Source organism: Mustela lutreola, chromosome 13 (assembly GCF_030435805.1).
Source record: "Mustela lutreola isolate mMusLut2 chromosome 13, mMusLut2.pri, whole genome shotgun sequence".
In the NCBI taxonomy this organism is placed as follows: Eukaryota; Metazoa; Chordata; class Mammalia; order Carnivora; family Mustelidae; genus Mustela; species Mustela lutreola.
Genome location: NC_081302.1, coordinates 30,453,756 through 30,474,594, shown reverse-complemented (window position 1 = coordinate 30,474,594; position 20,839 = coordinate 30,453,756). Strand labels below are relative to the sequence as shown.

The window sequence follows — 20,839 nt, the reverse complement described above, 5'->3', positions numbered from 1 at the left end:
CTCTGAAAAGTTAAACTTTAGACCATGCCTCCTTCAGATTTATATTGCAGATACCAGTAGCCAAAGTGGGTGAGAAAAACTCAAGCCATGAAGACATTGTAAAACTTTCTTAGGACAATCTGTTCACCCCAGACCTCAGAGAGCTACCACAAGTGTAACAACAGTTATCAGTCAAATAAGCAGGCACACAAAAAGATACAAGGAACCCTGAGAACTAGCAGAAATACACAACAGATACCAAAACAGAGTGCAGGTGGAATTTTCAGACCCAACTATGCTTACCAAATTTAAAGAAAATAAGAGACAGTTTTAAAGTATCTGCAGCATATGAGGAATATAGCATATATGGAAGATAACCAAATCAAACTTTTATGAAAAAGAAAAATACAGTAACTGAAATTAAAGACCCACTAGGTAGGTCTGCAGCATCTCAGACACAGATGAAGAGAGAATTTGAAGAGATTAGAAAAAAGTATCAGCACAGAATGATAAAAAGGTTGAAAATGTGTTCTTGAAACCTCCAAGTCTGAAACCTCCTTCAACTCCCATCATCCCGAAAGAGATAGCCTTTACTCCATCCAAGAATACTTCTCATACACTGGACCCTATCTCATTAGCCATCCTCAGGATTTCACTCAACCACTTGCGTCCTCTTTTTGTTCACTAGTGAAATCTCTTTAACTGAGGATTTCTAAACCTAGAAGCCTACTGGCCTCCTCCAAATGAACGGGGAAAAAAAGTTAAATGATTCTCTATTTCTCCTCATTATGAAATTTCTTAGGGAAAAGTGGTCTTGAACTTTATCAATCCCTTACTATCAAATTCCTATGTATGACTTCTCAATGCCACAAACTTCCTTATTGCTTATTCAATTCCCTAGCTTCAGCCTTTATCTTTCACATTCCACTGTATATGAGTATTGTCAGTCTACTTCTTTAAATACCTTCCTCCTACCCCTTGACTTCAACCCTTATTTTAGTGTTTCTTCTATCTTTGATGATGATTCTTTCTCAGTCTAGTTTAATAGGTCCTTTTCCTGTCCTTGAAATGTTTATTATATATATTACATCTTCTGAGAGTTATCTGTTCATATTCTATATTTTTTAATAATCCATAACAATCCTAAATAATAATTATTGAGAGTTCAGGAACATCATCGGAATACTGATCAGGAGCAAGTTGTGTTCTCTGACAATAAAGGTACATCTACCAAAAACCTGACAACCTTTCTAGCTTCTTCAAAATCCTACCCCAACTCATTTAGTTCAGATTAGATCTCCTAATTGCTCCTTAAATGGGCCTTACTTCATGAATTATCCTCATTCTCTCTTTTTTATTCATTATTCCCATTCTTCTCCTTCAGTCTAGTAGGTCGAGTAAAGAATTTAGAGACAAATGGCCAAGGTTCAAATGCAGACTGTGTCATTTATTAGCCATGCTCTGGGAAAGTTACTTAACCTCTCTATGTTAGCTGTCTCTTCAGTAAAATCGGGTGAAAACAGTACCTCTCCTATTGGATTATAAAGCGCTTAGAGTTACACCTGGTATTTAATAAACACTAAACAAATTTTATTTCTTATTATTATCATGCTAAAGTGTCTACCTTGATTTGGGTTTCCTCAGAAGCAGACTTGATTCAAGGATTCATGTAAAAGGAGCTGTTTTGAGAAGTGAGCCAGGAAAAACACTGGAGGAGGGGATCAAAAGTAAGATAGGGAAGGCAGTCAGTAAAGAGTGGATTAGCCAACTACCCTGATGGGCAACTAGAGTATGATTCTACTGGAAAACTCTGGTAGATAGTATAGAACATGGCTCAGTTACCCCAACGAAAAATGAGGTATTTACCCACCAAACTTTTCATCCATCACTGGTTGAAAGCCTTTCTAAAGGCATTAACTTTGGCATTTCTGGCTTGTCCTGCCCATAAGCCAAAAAGGTCTCTATGGCCAATAAGAAAGCTCTCAGGCAGAAAGTCATAGACACAAGTAGAAAGCATGGAGATAAATGCCAAAGAGATAGGGCTAGGACACTAATAACATCTACTATAGCATCTCTTATCCAAAAGATAATTCTTTGTCTCCTTCTTCAAACTACTATCTTCCTTATTCCTTTTTAAACACTGATTTTTTTTCTTTTTAAAATTTTTTTATAAACATATATTTTTATCCCCAGGGTACAGGTCTGTGAATCACCAGGTTTACACACTTCATAGCACTCACCATTGCACATACCCTCCCCAATGTCCATAACCCTACCCCTCTCTCCCAACTGCCTCCCCCCAGCAACCCTCAGTTTGTTTTGTGAGATTAAGAGTCACTTATAGTTTGTCTTCCTCCCAATCCCATCTTGTTTCCTTTATTCTTCTCCTACACCCTTAACCCCCCCCCATGTTGCATCTCCACTTCCTCATATCAGGGAGATGATATGATAGTTGTCCTTCTCTGATTGACTTATTTCAGTAAGCATGATACCCTCTAGTTCCATCCATGTTGTCGCAAATGGCAAGATTTCATTTCTTTTGATGGCTGCATAGTATTCCATTGTGTATATATACCACATCTTCTTTATCCATTCATCTGTTGATGGACATTTAAGTTCTTTCCATAGTTTGGCTATTGTAGACACTGCTGCTATAAACATTGGGGTGCACGTGCCTCTTCGGATCGCTACATTTGTATCTTTAGGGTAAATACCCAGTAGCGCAATTGCTGGGTCATAGGTCATAGCTCTGTTTTCAACATTTTGAGAAACCTCCATGCTGTTTTCCAGAGTGGTTGCACCAGTCTGCATTCCCACCAACAGTGTAGGAGAGTTCCCCTTTCTCCGCATCCTTGCCAGCATCTGTCATTTCCTGACTTGTTAATTTTAGCCATTCTGACTGGTGTGAGGTGATATCTCATTGTGGTTTTGATTTGTATTTCCCTGATGCCGAGTGATGTGGAGCACTTTTTCATGTGTCTGCTGGCCATCTGGATGTCTTCTTTGCAGAAATGTCTGTTCATGTCTTCTGCCCATTTCTTGATTGGATTATTTGTTCTTTGGGTGTTGAGTTTGCTAAGTTCTTTATAGATTTTGGATACTAGCCCTTTATCTGATATGTCATTTGCAAATATCTTCTCCCATTCTGTCAGTTGTCTTTTGATTTTGTTAACTGTTTCCTTTGCTGTGCAAAAGCTTTTGATCTTGATGAAATCCCAATAGTTCATTTTTGCCCTTGCTTCCCTTGCCTTTGGCAATGTTCCTAGGAAGACGTTGCTGTGGCTGAGGTCGAAGAGGTTGCTGCCTGTGTTCTCCTCAAGGATTTTGATGGATTCCTTTCGCACATTGAGGTCCTTCATCCATTATGAATCTATTTTCGTGTGTGGTGTAAGGAAATGGTCCAATTTCATTTTTCTGCATGTGGCTGTCCAATTTTCCCAAAACCATTTATTGAAGAGGCTGTCTTTTTTCCACTGGATATTCTTTTCTTTGTTGAAGATTAGTTGACCATAGCGTTGAGGGTCTATTTCTGGGCTCTCTATTCTGTTCCATTGATCTATATGTCTGTTTTTGTGCCAGTACCAAGGTGTCTTGATGATGACAGCTTTGTAATAGAGCTTGAAGTCCGGAATTGTGATGCCACCAACTTTGGCTTTCTTTTTCAATATTCCTTTGGCTATTCGAGGTCTTTTCTGGTTCCATATAAATTTTAGGATTAATTGTTCCATTTCTTTGAAAAAAATGGATGGTATTTTGATAGGAATTGCATTAAATGCGTAAACTGCTTTAGGTTTGCATAGACATTTTCACAATATTTGTTCTTCCAATCCAGGAGCATGGAACATTTTTCCATTTCTTTGTGTCTTCCTCAATTTCTTTCATGAGTACTTTATAGTTTCCTGAGTACAGATTCTTAGCCTCTTTGATTTTTTTTTTAAGATTTTATTTAATTTAGAAAGAAAGAACAAGTGAGGGTGGGATAGGGGGAAGAAGGAGAGGGAGAAGCAGACTCCCTGCAGAGTGGGGAGCCCAAAGTGGGGCTTGATCCTAGGACCTGATATCATAACTTGAGCTAAAGGCAGATGCTTAACTGACTGAGCCACTCAGGTGCCCCTAAACACTGACTTCTAAATACTCTCCTTTCTTCCCCTAACCTCAATTTACTTTCCCCCTGAAATGTGACTTCTTGCCTTCTGGAAAAATGAGGTGGGGGTGAGTGGGTGTAGGTCATTATCTCTTAATGCAAACTTGAAGATGAGGTCTTTAGACTTCTATTTAGCTAACCTACAGGAAAAGACACAGTTTGTAAGTGATGGTATGAACATACGTTCATTGTTCATGAAGAACCTTTGAATATACTGAGCATAGTGAGAGAGAGTCCCAGCAGCAGACTTTTCAAATTACAGGTCTAGAGATCAAGGGAAAGGTTTTAACTATAAATCACACACCAGGAAGTAAAAAACCAATTAGGTAGTAACTACAATCAGAGGAGTGACTGAAATAACCAAGGAAGACAATTTAGAGAGAAGGGTACCAAGAATGGACTCTTGAGAAACTAGCTCTTTCTAAACTAGCTACTTCTATACTTGTAATCTAGTCACCTATTTTATCTATCATTCTTTCTTCATTCTTCTAACACCAAAACATTCTTGAATCCATTCTGTTGTAAACAGACTTATACTGGAACACAACCATGCTCATCTGTTTACATATTTATTGCTTATGGGCACTTTCAAACTCTAACAGGAGTTAAAGAGTTGCTAGATTGTAGTATCCTAAAGCCTAAATACTTGAGGGTATTTGTTCCTATACAGAATTATGTTTGCTGACCCTTCACTCATGAGACAATAAATACCAAGCAACCTCATATGTGTATACCTGGGTTCCCAGAAGGAAACAAGATAGATTTGAGTTTGAAATATTTGAGGAGATAAAGGCCAAAATGTGCCAAATTGAACAAAAATTATCTCACAGATCTCAGAAATTCAATGAATACCAAGCACAAGCTAAGCACACATACACACACACAAACTTTATTTAGGCACAGCATAATCAGATTACTAAAAATCAAAGGAAAAGAGAAAAACCGTAAGAGCCGTCGAGAAAGAATTATGGTTACAGTATGGTGGCACAAATTAAAATACAGCCTATCTTTCCTACTGTTTACAACTAAGAACTATGGACAAAATACAAGAAGAAAAAAGAAAAGAAAGAAAAAAGAACTGAGGACTCTGAAAAGCAAACAAAATCATTTGTAGAGCGGAGTTCAATTTGGAAAAATGACCCACAGGGGAGTGAACTTCCCAGTTCAATTATTTTTCCTTTCTCTCTAACAGCTTTGCCCAAAGGCCAGGAACCAATCACTGATCAGAGCAACAATCCAGAAGTTAAACCTCCAAGAGAAATCCTATCGTTCTGGCCAGCAGAATTAAGGAAAAGGGCTCCTGAGCGCTGAAGAATGTGGAAAAAAAATCCTGAAAAGGATAATGAGGAGAGAAAGGGAGTCCCTAATTCTATCTACAAACCTACACAGGTCTTGGGCTTACGCCAGACCTACACAGGTACAGATCAGACCCTACCAGTATAGTAATGACTCAATTGAACTGAGATTTAAAGTACCACCCATGAAAGGCAACACCAAATTTGCCATCTGAACCTAAATGAGTTGACAGTCTGCTAAAAGGAACAATAAAAATCAAAATCTTCCCCCGATTATAAGCCTCAGAGTTTACGAAACATAACATTAACAATGTCCAAGATGCAATCCAAAATTCTTGCAATGCAAAAAAGCAAGAAAAATGTGACCAATTGCAAAGGAAGAAATAATTAACGGGTACCAACTCTGAGGTGACCCAGATGTTCCAATTATCCAACAATAGTTTTTTTGATTGTGTTACGTTAGTCACCTTAGTTTTTAATGTAGTATTCCAAGATTCATTGTTTATGTGTAACGTCCAGTGCTCCATGCAATACAAGCCCTTCTTAATACCCATCACCAGGTTCACCCATCCCCCCCACCCCCCTCCCCTCTAAAACCCTCAGTTTGTTTCTTGGAGTCCATAGTTTCTACATGCAAAAATGGCAGAACACAAATCCTTTTCAAGTGTATATGGTACAATCTTCAAGGTATACCATATCCCGGGAGATATGGCTTATCTCAATCAATTTTAAAAGACTGAAATCATACAAAAATATGCAATAGATTGTAGTAACAACATAGTAAGAAAATACCAAATATCTGAAGGTTAATAAAATAATTTTTTTTAAGATTTTATTTATTTATTTGACAGAGAGAGAACTCACAAGTAGGCAGAGAGGTAAGCAGAGAGAGAGGGGTAAGCAGAGAGCCCAATGTGGGGCTTGATCCCATGACCCTGAGATCATGACCTGAGCCAAAGGCAGAGGCTTAATCCACTGAGCCACCCAGGCACCCCTTCTATTATAATGTATGGCTCAAAGATAAAATTACAAAAAAAATTAGAAAATATTTTAAGCTTGAGCATCTACCTTTGGCTCAGGTCATGATCCCAGAGTCCCAGGATCAGAGTCCCCAAATTGGGCTCCCTACTCAATGGGAAGTCTGCTTCTCCCTCTGACCACCCTGCCCCATGCTTTCTCTCTCTCTCTCTTTCTCAAATAAATAAATGATTTTAAAAAATATATATTTTAAACTAAATGACAAAGAACATTCGGAATATCAAAGCTGTGGGACACAACCAAAGTAGTGTTTACATGAAAATTTATAGTTTTAAAAACTTATGTTAGAAGAAAAGTCTAAAATCAATTATCTAAGATTCCACGTTAAGAAACTAGAAAAGAAGAGCAGAGTAAACTCAAAGTAGAAGTAAATTATTCTGATGACAAGAAAGTCAACAAAGGAGAAAACAGATCAACAGAGAAAATCAACAAAGCCAAAGCTGTTTCTTTGAACTTATGAACAAAACTGAAAAACTTCTGGCTAAACTGATCAAAGAAAAAAGAGAAGACTCCAACATGAAGAATGAAAAGATGAATTATCACCACAGATCCCAGATATTAAAGAATAAATGAATGCTAAGTAGCTTTCTGCCAAAATGTTCAACAACTTAAATGAAATGGACAAACTTCTCCAAAAGCTGACATGAGAAAAAATCTGAATATCCCTGTATCTATTAAAGAAACTAAATTTGTCAAAAGCATTCCCAAAAGATAACTCCAGGATCAAATGGTGTCTCTGATGAATTCTATCAAATATTTAAGAATAATTTCTTAAGAAGTTTTAATAATTATATATGTATATACACCTGATAGCTCCAAAGTTTCATGGAAACTTTTTAAAAATACAGAAAGAGACTACTGTCCAAATCATTTTATGACACAAGGATACCTGTAATACTATAACCTGACAGACTAACAGACCAATACCCTTCAAAAATGTACATCTGAAATTCTTAACAAATATTAGTAAATCAAATTCAATAATATATCACATATAAGAAGGTTTTATCCCAGGGATGCAAGGCTGACTTAACATTCAAAAATTAATTTAATTTTTCCTTTTTTTTCTCTTAATATATAATCATTTCAACAAATGCAGAAAAGATACTTGCCAAAATTCAATACCCACTTATGATAAAAACTAAGAGCAATGTAGAAATATTAAAGAACTTCCTCAAATTGGAAAGGCCATTAAGACACCCACAGCTAATATCGTAATATTGAAAGACTGAAAGACTAATTTGTAATTGTTTCCTCCTCAGATTAAGGAACAAGGAAAATGCAACTTTCACCACTTCTATTCAGCATAGTTATGGTGGTTCTCGTCACTGGAATAAAAGTTGGGGGGGCAGAGTCAGGGGGTGCATTTCTGATTTCTGGAAGTCAGAAAGAATAATGACTGATCTTAGAACATCTCAGAGAATCTACAAAAACAACTATTAAAATTAATCCATGGCATTCACTACAGTCCACCTATTACACGACTAGGATTCACTTTCTTTATATGTATTCTGGAAAAAGCTCCTCCAGAATTCTGCTTCATCCTTATTTCCTGGAGAAACATTCCAGGGGAAGTAAAGTAGGACAAATTACAACCCCCACCGGTGACTGGTTTCAGATGGCTTCAAGAAGAAAACTGTTATAACCTGTTTCCTGCTAGTCATTCTAGATTCCCTTCATCTTTGGCTAGCATTTCTGCTGATCCAGGTGGCTGATCTTGTGAGGCAGTCATCAGACCTTCTCATGTCCATTTAACATCGTAACTGGAAATAAATAACAAGAGACACCTAGTAGATCACGTGTGTCCCAAATCCCCATGCTCCATCGTGTAACAGCAGCCTTACCTCCTCCCAATGATCTGGTGCTTTAGTCCTGTCAAAATGGCAACTCCTTTCCCTTGAAAGGGGTGTCAAGTCCCAGAGATAGCTGTGCCTCAAAGTGCAACAGGACTCCTATTACAGTGTCTTCTGTTGGAAATGTTTCCCTTCTGAAAACTAGGACCTTTTAATCCCCAGTGCTCGGCTACAGAGATGGGAGTATAAATTTGCCAGTGGTACTAAGTGGAACCATTCCTATTTCCATGTGTCCTTCCTACTGGGAACCCTGGAGGATGGACCCTCATCCTGCAGGGTATAATGTCCAAATTGCTGGGTATCATAATCAGTTGTGTCATCAAGACTGTTTTGCTGCTCCATCAGGTCAGAAACTTCTGGGTGATGTGATGCGTGATGCAACAAATGGATCCCATGAATCCTCCTGTGCTAAAAAGTGGGTCCCTTGGGGCACCTGGATGGCTCAGTGGGTTAAAGCCTCTGCCTTCGACTCAGGTCATGATCTCAAGGGTCCTGGGATCAGAGTCCCGCATTGGGCTCTCTGCTCAGTGGGGAGCCTGCTTCCCCATCCCCACAGCCTGCCTCTCTGCCTACTTGTGATCTCTAACATAGAGAGATTTTCATTTTTTAATGAAAAAAAAGAAAAAAGAAAAGATAAAAGTGGGTCCCTTACTCTGAAACAATGTTATGTGGGACCTTGTGATGATGGATCTGTAAGGTCTGTAAGCCTTCAAATAGTGGCAATGGCTGAGCCTCTGCAAGCTATAAAAGCAAACTCATAAATATGTATCAAGAAGCACCTAGGTGGCTAAGTTGGCGAAGCGTCTGTGTTCGGCTCAGGTCATGATCTCAGGGTCCTGGGATCTAGCCTCACAACAGGGTCCTTGCTCAGCAGGGAGTGTACTTCTCCCTCTGCCTCTCTCCCCACTTGTGCACTCTCTCTCTCTCTCTCAAATAAATAAAATGCTAAAAAAATAAAAATATGTGTCAAATCCAGTCAAAATGGAAGGATGTGAAGGATGGTTAGTTTCCACTACTCAAGCAGGACATTCAGCAATTCAGTTGCCAGATGAGTACTGGTAAGTAGAAATCTGTTATTGGGCCCTTGCATAGCCACCACTAGTAATTTTCCACAACACTTATAGGCCAAAAGAAATACCTAACAGTAGTTTATTAACTACTTAGATCCAAATAATCAATAAGAATCTACATCCTAACAACTCAACCATTTGAAAAAATGATACACATAAACTGAAAAATATTTATAAACACAACTGCTTAATACTTGGACATGTATAATGCTAGACACTGCACAATTTCTCAAAATTGGAATCTGACTGAACATGCCACCCTCCCTTCCTGTTTCACACTAATTTTTGTGCAGTGCTTGATGTATATCACAGCAACTACCAAAAATACAACTTCAGAAAGATATGACAGCATCAAAAGGAACATAGCATGATCTAATGTCAAAACTGTGAACTACCTCTAGCTAGTTCTTTGTGACAGAAGCTGATGTGTTTCCTTTGAAATTCTGAAATATCCCATGGTATTCCTGTGTGTCTGCTATGGTGTTTCAGGGTGCCTCAGTGCATCTGGGAATCAGCACACACGTGTGTATACCCATACACATGCACTCCCTTTCTTCTCTGAGTGGGCCTAGCACCTCCCAGTAGGTTTTGCTGTGATCTAACTCTAGTTATTGGTTTGATGATAGCCAGTAGGGGGAAGAAGAGATTGTATAGTAAAGGCAGCATAGTTTTCATGTAACTACCCTCTAGCTAGGAGAAAAAGGCCACTCTTACAGCCCCAAAGAGCTTGGGGGAACTTGGGATTTCAAGATTTTCAAGTGCATCAACTCAGATGTCCCATCCAAAGAGTTGGGGTCCCATTTACTTCTAATCAAAGCAGACAACTGGCATAGAAAACTTGTGAGAATTCAACATACCTTAGAGTTCTGCTACTCTTAAAAATTGTCTTGAGCCTAACCTTTAGCCTTTTCTTTCCTCCTACTAAGGATGAGTTTCTTTACACAATGCTAAAGAAATCACTCAACTTTTTCATTTTGCCCCCAGTTACTTTCACCCTTTCATTGTCTTTCTCCAATCTATCAACATCACGTATCAACAACCATCTGATTACACTGGCCTTACAATTAATAACTTCCTGAACCTCTCAAAAGCATAAAATATTTGTACTCTCTGGTGCATTCCCTTTTACAGGAATTTCATTCCAAGTCACCACTACTCAAAGTATTAACAACTGCACAGCCACGGTGTATGCCAAGGATTATTAGCATCACTGCTCCATCTACAACCCACAGTGGGGTTCTCACTGTCAACCAGACAGCAGATAATCCAGCTCCAAAATCCCATTTTATTTATGTATTTATTTTTAAAGACTTTATTTATTTATTTACAGGCAGAGATCACAAGTAGGCAGAGGCAGGTAGAGAGAGAGGAGGAAGCAGGTTCCCCGCTGAGCAGAGAGCCCGATGTGGGGCTCAATCCCAGGACCCTGAGACCATGACCTGAGCCGAAGGCAGAGGCTTTAACCCACTGAGCCACCCAGGTGCCCCCAAAATCCCATTTTAAAGTCTACTTCCTCAGACCATTCCTAGCACCACAACTGTTTTGGGTAAAGCTCCACAGGAAACAGACTCTGAAATTGTGTTCTGTGTACCAGAGGTTTACCAGTGTAAACTCTGAACCAACAACTTTAGAAGAATGAAGGAAGTAAGATTGAATTGTAATGCAGTCACACAAAGGACTGAGCCAATCCCATGTGGAGCTCTGGCACTGGGAGTGGATCTTCAAGGTTGTCCTACCCTAGGGTAAAAGAGCCAAACATTTATATCCCTAAAGACAACAGGCATTGGATGCAGGTTGATGCTGAAGAGGAGGCATGACTTTGAGAGAAGCAGTTCTGCAGGTCCGGGGAATGCCTGGAATGGGACTCGGCTGCAATTGGTTTTAGGTGCCAGTATTCCCAACAGCTAGGGGAACTCGTACCTGAACAGAGGGGTCTGGATGCAGGTTGATGCTGAAGAGGAGGCATGACTTTGAGAGAAGCAGTTCTGCAGGTCCAGGGAATGCCTGGAATGGGACTCGGCTGCAATTGGTTTTAGGTGCCAGTATTCCCAACAGCTAGGGGAACTCGTACCTGAACAGAGGGATCTGGGTGGTGAACCAAGCAGCCACTAATGGAGTATTACACTAATTTGGCTAATGATGGGGGAGAATTAAGCCATTTGCCCTGCCTTCTTAGGAGGAAACACAGTCCATCCCCAGTTGATGAGAGAAAACTCTTCTTTGCAGAGGAGTACCAGCTAATAAATATAGAAAAAATAACAGAACTATTAAAATCATCATTTTGGGGTGCCTGGGTGGCTCAGTGGGTTAAGCCGCTGCCTTCAGCTCAGGTCATGATCTCAGGGTGCTGGGATCGAGTCCCGCATCGGGCTCTCTGCTCAGCAGGGAACCTGCTTCCCTTCCTCTCTCTCTGCCTGCCTCTCTGCCTACTTGTGATCTCTCTCTGTCAAATAAATAAATAAAATCTTTAAAAAAAAAAAATCATCATTTTGAAACCCCTAATGAAATAACTGACTCAGACAAACATTATCAAAGAATGCTAAAACCATTAGGTGAAAGATACAGTGTACTGGAGTTATGAACCATCATTACCTGCTTATTGCACAAGAAAAAAGGATACATTTACAGAGGAGAGATCTGGCGGGTACCACCTTACCCAAGTAAATAGACTGAGCATTAGTAAACAGTGGCACAACCTAAAAACATATGGATGGGCTGCAATATGGAGTATTCAGCACTATATGCAAAATATTCTAGCTAAAAAATGTTTAACCCAAACCTAATGAAGCCTTAAATCCTAACTCTCATTTACAAGAAATATAGGGATAAAAGACATGGAGACTAACAGTATCTGGGGTCCTGCCTTTAAAGAGGTAGATTTATAAGACATTATAGAAAACGTAAAATAAGAGTGACAGAAAACTGATCTGTGGTGGCCAAGGGCTAGGAATAGGAGGGAACTAACCGAAGAAACTTTTTGGAGTGATGGAAATGTTCTATACTTGACTGTGGTGATGGTTCTAAGACCCTTCAAATGAACATTTTAAAAGGGTGAATTTTATTATATGTAAATTAAGCCCTGAATAACCTGAATCCTCTTCAGAAAACCTGAAAATTTTTTAATTAAGAAGAGTATTCTGACTATTCTGTTGATTTTTAAAACAAAGATCTTAAAATACAAAAGCATTTTTAAATTAAAATTTTCATTTTATTTTTAAGGCTGATCACAAGATTTTCTCTTATCTTAAGCTAGGACTAATTTATCTCATGTCTACCTACCAATATGCCAACAGAGCAGTTTTTGCCTTAAAATGTATTTATATAGGATTCCACAATTAGAGCTATATCAAACACATTATTACCTAATCACAAATATAGATATACAAACTCTAATTCAATCTCACATCACTTACTAAAGTACTCCTACAATAATGTTTCTTTATAGTTCAAAACCATCAGGGTCTACTGTATAAAATCTAATTTTTAGCTTGCTGTTCAAGCTGCCTTACCCTGACCAAAGTCTCCATTCCCATTATGAATTACCACTACTGTCCCTCCTAACACCTACATGATCCCATTAACAGAGTTCTTAACATTACCTGCACATAAACTATGCTTTCTCACTTTTTGCTCATGCTTTCCTGCCAGACCAGAATGCCATTTCCTGTAACACTTTTATAAGAACCTGCCTTTGTATTTTTCACCATTACCCAGATAATAAACTCAGGTATAGAAACTATGTCTTATAAATCTTTATAGGGCCAATGGTTAGCACCAAGTAGTAATCCGTGAACCTTTGTTGGATTAATTGACTACTTAACCTCTTAAAACCAAAATCCCAAGTATGTGAGATAAAGTAGCTGAAGTAACTAAGTGGGTTTAGCTTAGAGAAGAAAAGCAATTCCCTATTTTGACCATAATCTCCTCTACTGTTTCCACTTTGTTCTTCTATCACTTCAACCCACATCCCCTGACTCCTCTTTATCTCTCAGTCTAACAGTTCCTTCCTTGCTGTTACTTTCCTTTTTACCAAATGGTCAATGTCACCAAAACTTTCACTTTCTTTTTTCCTTTGACCTCCAGTCACACTAACCTTGAGCTAACTCACCCAACAGTTTTTCCCATTTCTTTGTTGAGTGAAAAAACTTATAATATCATGCTGACTAGAATTTTAAATATATAATTTTAATAAAAACAATAGCAGCAGCAGCTGACATATAGTGAGTACTTACCCTGTACAGGCACAATATCCTTTAAATAACCCTATAAGGTTACAAGTAAAGAAACAGACAGAGAAATGCTAATTAATTTGCCCAACTTAGAAAAAGGTAGAACTGGGATTTGAACTAAGGCAGTCTGCCTTTAAGGCAGATTTAGCGACTGACCTATAAGCCTTCCCAAATGCAATGCTATATTACCATCCACACTCAGAATTGATCAGACATTCCTTTACTGATTTCTACTCCAATCCCCTTCCCCAAGTTAATGTTCTAATTTTGATCAGTTCATTCATACAAAAATACATTTACTGAGTCACTGAATAAACGAAATCATTATTCTCACATTCATCACAGTCACTGAGACCAAAAATAAGAGTAAGACATGATATTTGCCTTTTAAGTGCTCAAATGCCATCTGCCCCCTCACTCTCAGCAGTAATCAATAATATTTAGTAGCACTTAATTTGCCAAGCGTTTTAGATATATGAATTCATTTAATCTACACAGCAATCCTCATTATCATTATCCCCTTTCTACATATAAGTGAGGCATAAACAAACGTGAAATAAAAAGTGGGGCTACACCAAAATAAAAAGCTTTGGACAGCAAAGGAAACTATCAATAAAATGAAAAGGCAAACTACAAAATATGAGGAAAAAATGTAATAAAATATTACCATATATCTGGTAAGAGGTTAATACCCAAAATATATAAGGAACTCATACATTACAAAAGCAAAAACATATACTAATAACCATTCAATTAAAAATGGACAGAGGACCTGAAACGACATTTTTCCAAAGAAGGCATACAGATGGCCAACAGGCACATTAAAAGATATTCAGTATCACTAATCATTAGGGAAATGCAAATCAAGACCACAATGAGATGACTAACTCACACCTGCTAGAATGACTGTGATAAAAAAGACAAGAAATAACAAGTATTGGCAAAAATGTAGAGAAAAGGGAACGCTGTGCACTGTTGATGGAAATGCAAATGGGTAAAGCTGCTATGGAAAACAGTATAGAGGTTCCTCAAAAATTGAAAAATAGAACTACCATATGATCCAGCAATTCCACTTCAGAGTATTTATCCAAAGGATATGAAAACACTCACTCAAAAAGATATCTGCATTCCATGTTCACCGCAGCATTATTTACAACAGCCAAGACATGGAAGCAAACTAAGTGTCCATCAATAGATGAATGGATAAGGAAAATGTGGTATGCGTATATGTACATATATATATATACACATATGTATACATACACAGAGACAGAATATTATCCAGCCATTAAAAAGGAAATCTTGCCATTTATAAAACCAGATGAATCCTGAAGACATTACCCTCATTGAAATAAGTCAGACAAAACCAAATACCATAAAATCTTACCTATATATGAAATCTGAAGCAAAACAAAAAACCTGAACTCATGACACAGAGAACAGACTCGTAGCTGCTAGAGGTGGGAGGTGGGGGTGGATAAAATGGGTATAGGTGGTCAAAAGATAAGGTTATAAAATTAAAAAATCATGGCATGTAATGTACAACATAGTGACTATCAGTAATACTGTATTGTTTATCTGTAAGTTGCTGAGAGTAAATCTAAGAGTTCTCATCACAAGAAAACAATAGTTGTAACTGTGGTGATGGATGTTTACACTTATTACAGTGATTTCACAATATATACAAAAACGTAATTATTATGTGATAAACATGAAACTAATATAATGTTATATGCTAATTATATCACAATAAAAAATTTTTTCAAAATCTTGAAGCAAGTAAATTATATAATATATCCAAAGTCACACATCTAAAAAGTGGTAGAGCCAGGACTGAAAAACCAGTCTAGTTTCAGAGTCTAAGCTCTTAACCACCTCACCAAAATGCCGTCAAAATCACTGACTCCATTAGGCTTGCATCCCTCAACTACTCTACAGAACATATAAAATATAATCCACAGTAATTAATTTATTCAACACCGACATAACCCATTTGCCTTATTTTTTGTCCCTTGAACACAAGCTTGTTCCCACCTCAGAGCCTTTATAATTTCTTAAAACACTCTTCCTCTAGATCTGCCTTTCCATCATTATGATTCAACTTAAATCTCAAGACCTTCCCTGAACACCCTACCTAAAATAGCTCCCCCACTATAAATCATCTATCACATATAATTGGTTTTCTTTCTTTCATAGTTACTTATCACTACCTGAAACAATCAGTTGTCTATTTCTCCCCACTAGAGCAGAAGTTCCAAGAGAGTAGAGATCTTGTCTATTTTTCTCACTGGTACATCTTCAGCACATAAAACAGAGCCTGGCACACACCAGACTGTTGGTATTTACAGAATGGATGCCAAAACCTGTGCTATACATTGGGATTACTAAAATGAATAGGATAGAGTTCTTAGCCTCAATAAACTCCAGTCTTTATAGTTAACTCCTCCCTTTCTAAATTAGAGGAAGACTAGCCCTTAATTTTTTTCAATGGCTAACTTCCCCACCAATATCTTAAACCTGTCTCTGAGATCTCTTTGACTTCTCTCCATTAATTATCCCCTCTCCCACCTCTTTAATTTCTCCTTCTCCGCTTACTGAACATTTCCCACCCACTCTCCCATATTTGAATATCCTTCCCTCAATCCTGCAACTGCCCGTTACCCCAACATCTCTCAATGACTCCTCACATCTCTCTATGACCACTTCCTCAAAAGATACCCAGTGACGGGGAAAGTGTTCTCACTTTTTAAGTATTTAACACTGCTGAGGACTTTTAATCCACTTTCTTAAGACCAGAGGTGCCACTGTCTCACAGCTGTCTTCTTTTTTCTCTTTTTTTCAGCTTCCTTCACTATCTCCTCTCTCTCACACCTTTAAATTGGAAGCTCACTAGAGCTTCATCTTCTATTCTGGCTCTATTCTCTGTCTTTAAAGATCTCATCTTCTCTTCTAACCCAACTAGTGCCCCCATTCAAATAATTGTACCATTCATTCACAACCTAAATCCAAGCTCCACTTGCCGTGTCATATTTAACAAAAATGTGATTGAATTCTTATGCAAATTCCCAATAAAAAATAGTCGCAGGCTCACTTAGATAAAATAATGCAAACTAGAATAAGCAATAATGTTCTGAATGAGCACTAGAAGGCAGTAATACACACCTTAAGCTGGTTTCCATGACTACTTCTTAAAATATGTGAACTAATTCTTCATTAATTGTAATTGACAGGCTGTACAAAAATGGATCAATGACCAAAAATCACTAATAAATGTTATATACGTGATTAATCTATATGAATTTTGTCTAAAACTGTTATAATATATAATATATATATATATATATAATATAGCTCTAGATACACAAAACTGTATTACTACACAAGTATACTAGTAGAAAGTTAATATAGGAATGCCAGTCACAAATTATAAGCCTGGAACAATATACATAATAAATTAAAGTTCGAGAGGGGTTTGTAAAGATGTACCTAAAGTGCCATAATTCAGAAACTCACAGCTCAAAATTATAACTATCAGAGCAAACTGTCTAATGAGGTTTTGTGCTATTTTCAAAAACATGAGCAAGAAATCAGTTTGTGCCACTATGGCCTTCAGTTTAGATAGCAAAAGGTCATTATATATATTTATACCCAAATGATAAACTGCCCAATCCTGTAAACAATTACCCATAAAAAGTGTGAACAAAGCTCCTTCTTAACACCTCTGCAATGGGTAAGAGCCCCAGTACACAATGGTAAACTACAAATACCTGACTTAACAGCATAAGCCCTTTCATAATTAAAGGACATCTTATTACTGCCTCATACACTGCACATTCAATAAGTACAGTAAACTCTGGAACTTATTGACAAAATACTACTATGCTTTCCCCATGTGTTGCAAGAAGCTGTGAGAAAAAAAGATGAAGGAAACTCCCAATTACCACTGTCAAAGCCAAGCTGGTGAAACAAGTCAGTCATCATCCTTCAGGGTATGTGGCATGTAGGGACAAGGAAAAGAAAACAATAGGAGAACCCTCAGCAAAAAGACACCCACATTTTAAGAAAAAGAAAATGAAAGTGATTAACATCTCTTTATATCAAGGAAGCTTAAGATACAGTGAGCCTAGGAAGAGATTGTAGGAGCTACTCAAATTTTCTAGTTGGTGGAAGCTAAACACTGTAAGCAGTCATATTTAGAAATTCTACAGCTTTCCCCCTTTCCCCACAAAACCCCTTCACCCTCTTCTACTCTAAAGACTATAAATAATGGGGGAAATAGAACATAAGATGAAAGGAAATGGCTGATAGGACATCAGAACTCAAGTGCAGCTGCAATCACATCTCTAGAATACCAAAATGTCCAGTTGTTACCAAAGTACAGCTCTAAAAATCTCTACTAGACACCGTTTCACATCCACATAAATCTCCTTCTGCATCTCCTTTGCATAAATCTCTTAAACTCCGTGCCTTATCCAACGGCACGATTATTTAAAACTCATCCAATATATGACACCATCCTTAACCTATACCATTGCTCCCCTTAAGTGAAAGGTAGATTTTTTGGGGGTGGAAAGTGGAGGATGGAATATCACTGGGGAGTTGGGGGGGGGGGTAGTTGGTAGAATACGTACAAATACCATTGCGGCAGAGGTACTGGAACGCCACTTCCTTCACCACTCTTGCAAATTCTCTCCGTGCAATGCCCTCTTAGCCTCTACCAATCCCTCCTCCCTCCTCAACAATACACACACACACGTGTCGTAACCGACCGGCACCACCACCTTTTCTAACATCACATGCTACCTCCCACTCTCACTAACCCCCCACAAAGACAGTCACACACACGGCAGAAATTGTTGCCACCGCACCCTATCTCAGTAAGTGCTTCCACCACCCAGCATCAAGCCCTTGTAGAAAGACAACTCAGTAAACAGGTACGCAGACACACATACATGCATGCACGTACACACACACACACACACACACACACGAACGCACACACATGCGGCATGTGGCCCAAGCAAGGGCACTGGAGACGCACCTGGAGGCTGGGTGTCCAGCGTTGCTGCCCCCCTGGTCCCTGTCACTGAGCGCAGCTGTGTAAATCCTCCGATAGCGGTCGGCCAGGGCCCGGCCTGACAGCAGCAGCTGGTAGTGACCCCGGGAGTCCGCGGCCGGCAGCCCCAGCCCCAGCCCCGCCGCAGCCACGGAGCCCTCGGGAACCGGCATGAACAGCGCCCCCGGCGCCGAGGAGGAAGAGATGGTGGCGGCTGGGAAGAATCCGTCCCCGCCGGGCCCCGAGGAGGCGGCGGCGGGGGAGGCAGTCGCTGAGCACATCATCATCCTCGCCGCCGCCGCCGCCACCGCCGCCTCGTCCCTGCGGGCCGGGCAAGCAGACACGCGCGCGCACACAGCCCTTTTCCAACGACGACGGCTCTGGCAGCGGCCTCTCGTTCCTGCAGCAGGGCACTACAAAGACGGCGTCCTCCTCCTCCTCCTCCGTCTTCTCTTTCTCCCCCCTGCGCCGCCCTCGCCGCTACTGGGACCGCTCATCTAACCCCGCCACCTCGGGAGTGTGAGGAGGAGGCGGTGCCGCCGCTGCCGCCGCCGCCACCGCTGCCACCGCCGGGGTTACCCGCAATGGGAAGCTGCTGTCCGCACTGGGCATGCGCCACTCCTTGCACATGCTCAGTAACTCCAGCCCTTTTCCCTCCCCACCCCCCTCTCGCCACCACTCCCTCAGCCTCAGGGCTTTGGGTGTGGGGCGTTTGAGTGGTGCGGAATCCGAAAGAAATCCACCTCTCCGTGTTTTACTAGCAGCTTGAGGAAGCGTAAGGAAAGTGCTGGGAAGGCTGTCAGCTACAGACTCTTGGCTTCAGGTAATGGGGTTCCCCTCCGGTGGGAGAACTTGGACTTGAAAGAGGGAATGTCCTCCCCGCTGGAGAATGAGTGTTACGCACCCTCCTGATACTTTTTCTCAAAGTGTGCACTCCCAACATGAAGATTTTCTGAGAAGAGTGCTGGCTAATTCAGAATCACAGGCAGAGAAGACCAGCCAAATTAGAAGTATCAGTGGTGATCCTATTTTAGATGTTTTATCATTAGGATTAAAATCCTTTTAATTTCGAAAAACAGGTAGTAAGCTAGTGCATTTTTTTTCTATGAAAGTAGAATTCACAGATTAAAAAAGTAGAATTTGCAGACAAGTCACATTTCCTAAATTCTTTTTCTCAACATTTACCACAGAGCCAAACCTTAGTGCAGTAGTACTTTTCTTACATACTACGTTGACCTCACACTCTTCTTTAGAATGCACTCTTATCTCCTGACAGCGGTCACTCAATGGCTTATCTTTTTCTGCCCAGACTTACGTTACTAGAGATAATTCCTGAATCTGACCTGAAGCTGTTAATTGTGACTATGTGTGACATCTGAAAACGTCATATCTACCAAAGATCTTAACATTTTATCTCTTAAAATGTAACATTTGCTGAGTCTCTTGCGCCAAGCTATTCTACTAACCCTGTATAAATAATTGCGCTAGAAATGCATGTGCCAATGAACCTTGATTCCTAAGTTTTTCCTATTTGACTCTCAATTTGAAGAGTCTGCCTAGTTTATACTCTTGACAAAATAACTTCCTAATCCTATCATTCCCAGGACTATTTTCTTTATCCACTTACTGGCTCTTAAAAAGGGGGGGGTATTTATTTATTGGGGGGGGGGGGCTTGCTTGCTTGTATGCACGGGGAAGGCCGGATGCTCCTAGAAACCCAGAACCCCTGAGACCTTGGCCTGAGTGGAAACCATGAGTCCACTGCTCCACCCACTGAACCACCCAAGTGCTTCACCCAAGCGCCTCTCTATTTACTAGCCCTTTCCACAAGTGTACTTTTCAAAAAACAAAACAAAACAAAACAAAAAAACAACCAAAACCTTGGTTAGTGTTTTGGAAAGTATAAACAAGGAGGGGAGAAATAAATTAATTCTAGCTTTTGCTGGAAGAGAGTGCTAAAGCAGTGCATTTTACCTGGGGCTTTAACGTATGAATGTCATTTTCATTAAAAAAAAAAAAAATGATAGCTACAAGTGGGATAATAGAAACATAGGGACAAGGGTGCCTGGGTGGCTCTGGGTTGAACCTCTGTCTTTGGTTCAGGTCATGATCTCAGGATCCTGGGATTGAGCCCCACATCAGGCTCTCTGAGCCTGCTTCCCTCTCTCTCTCTGC

The 20,839-nt window shown here is 39.6% G+C and overlaps 2 protein-coding genes across 13 annotated transcripts in view; one reads left to right on the top strand and one right to left on the bottom strand.

Moving 5' to 3' along the window:
• The window catches only part of MYCBP2 (MYC binding protein 2), a 294,107-nt gene extending 274,843 nt beyond the window's left edge, over positions 1–19,264 (bottom strand). For all 11 annotated transcript variants that reach the window (XM_059144685.1, XM_059144682.1, XM_059144683.1 and 8 more), the window contains exon 1: positions 18,650–19,264. In XM_059144685.1, the coding sequence (XP_059000668.1) occupies positions 18,650–18,951 (302 nt within the window). In that variant the 5' untranslated portion in view covers positions 18,952–19,264. The remainder of the gene's footprint in view (positions 1–18,649) is intronic.
• An 84-nt stretch (positions 19,265–19,348) lies between these two features.
• The window catches only part of SCEL (sciellin), a 329,617-nt gene continuing 328,126 nt past the window's right edge, over positions 19,349–20,839 (top strand). For both annotated transcript variants that reach the window (XM_059144698.1, XM_059144697.1), the window contains exon 1: positions 19,349–19,487. The gene's annotated coding sequence lies outside the window, so the exon portion shown is untranslated. The remainder of the gene's footprint in view (positions 19,488–20,839) is intronic.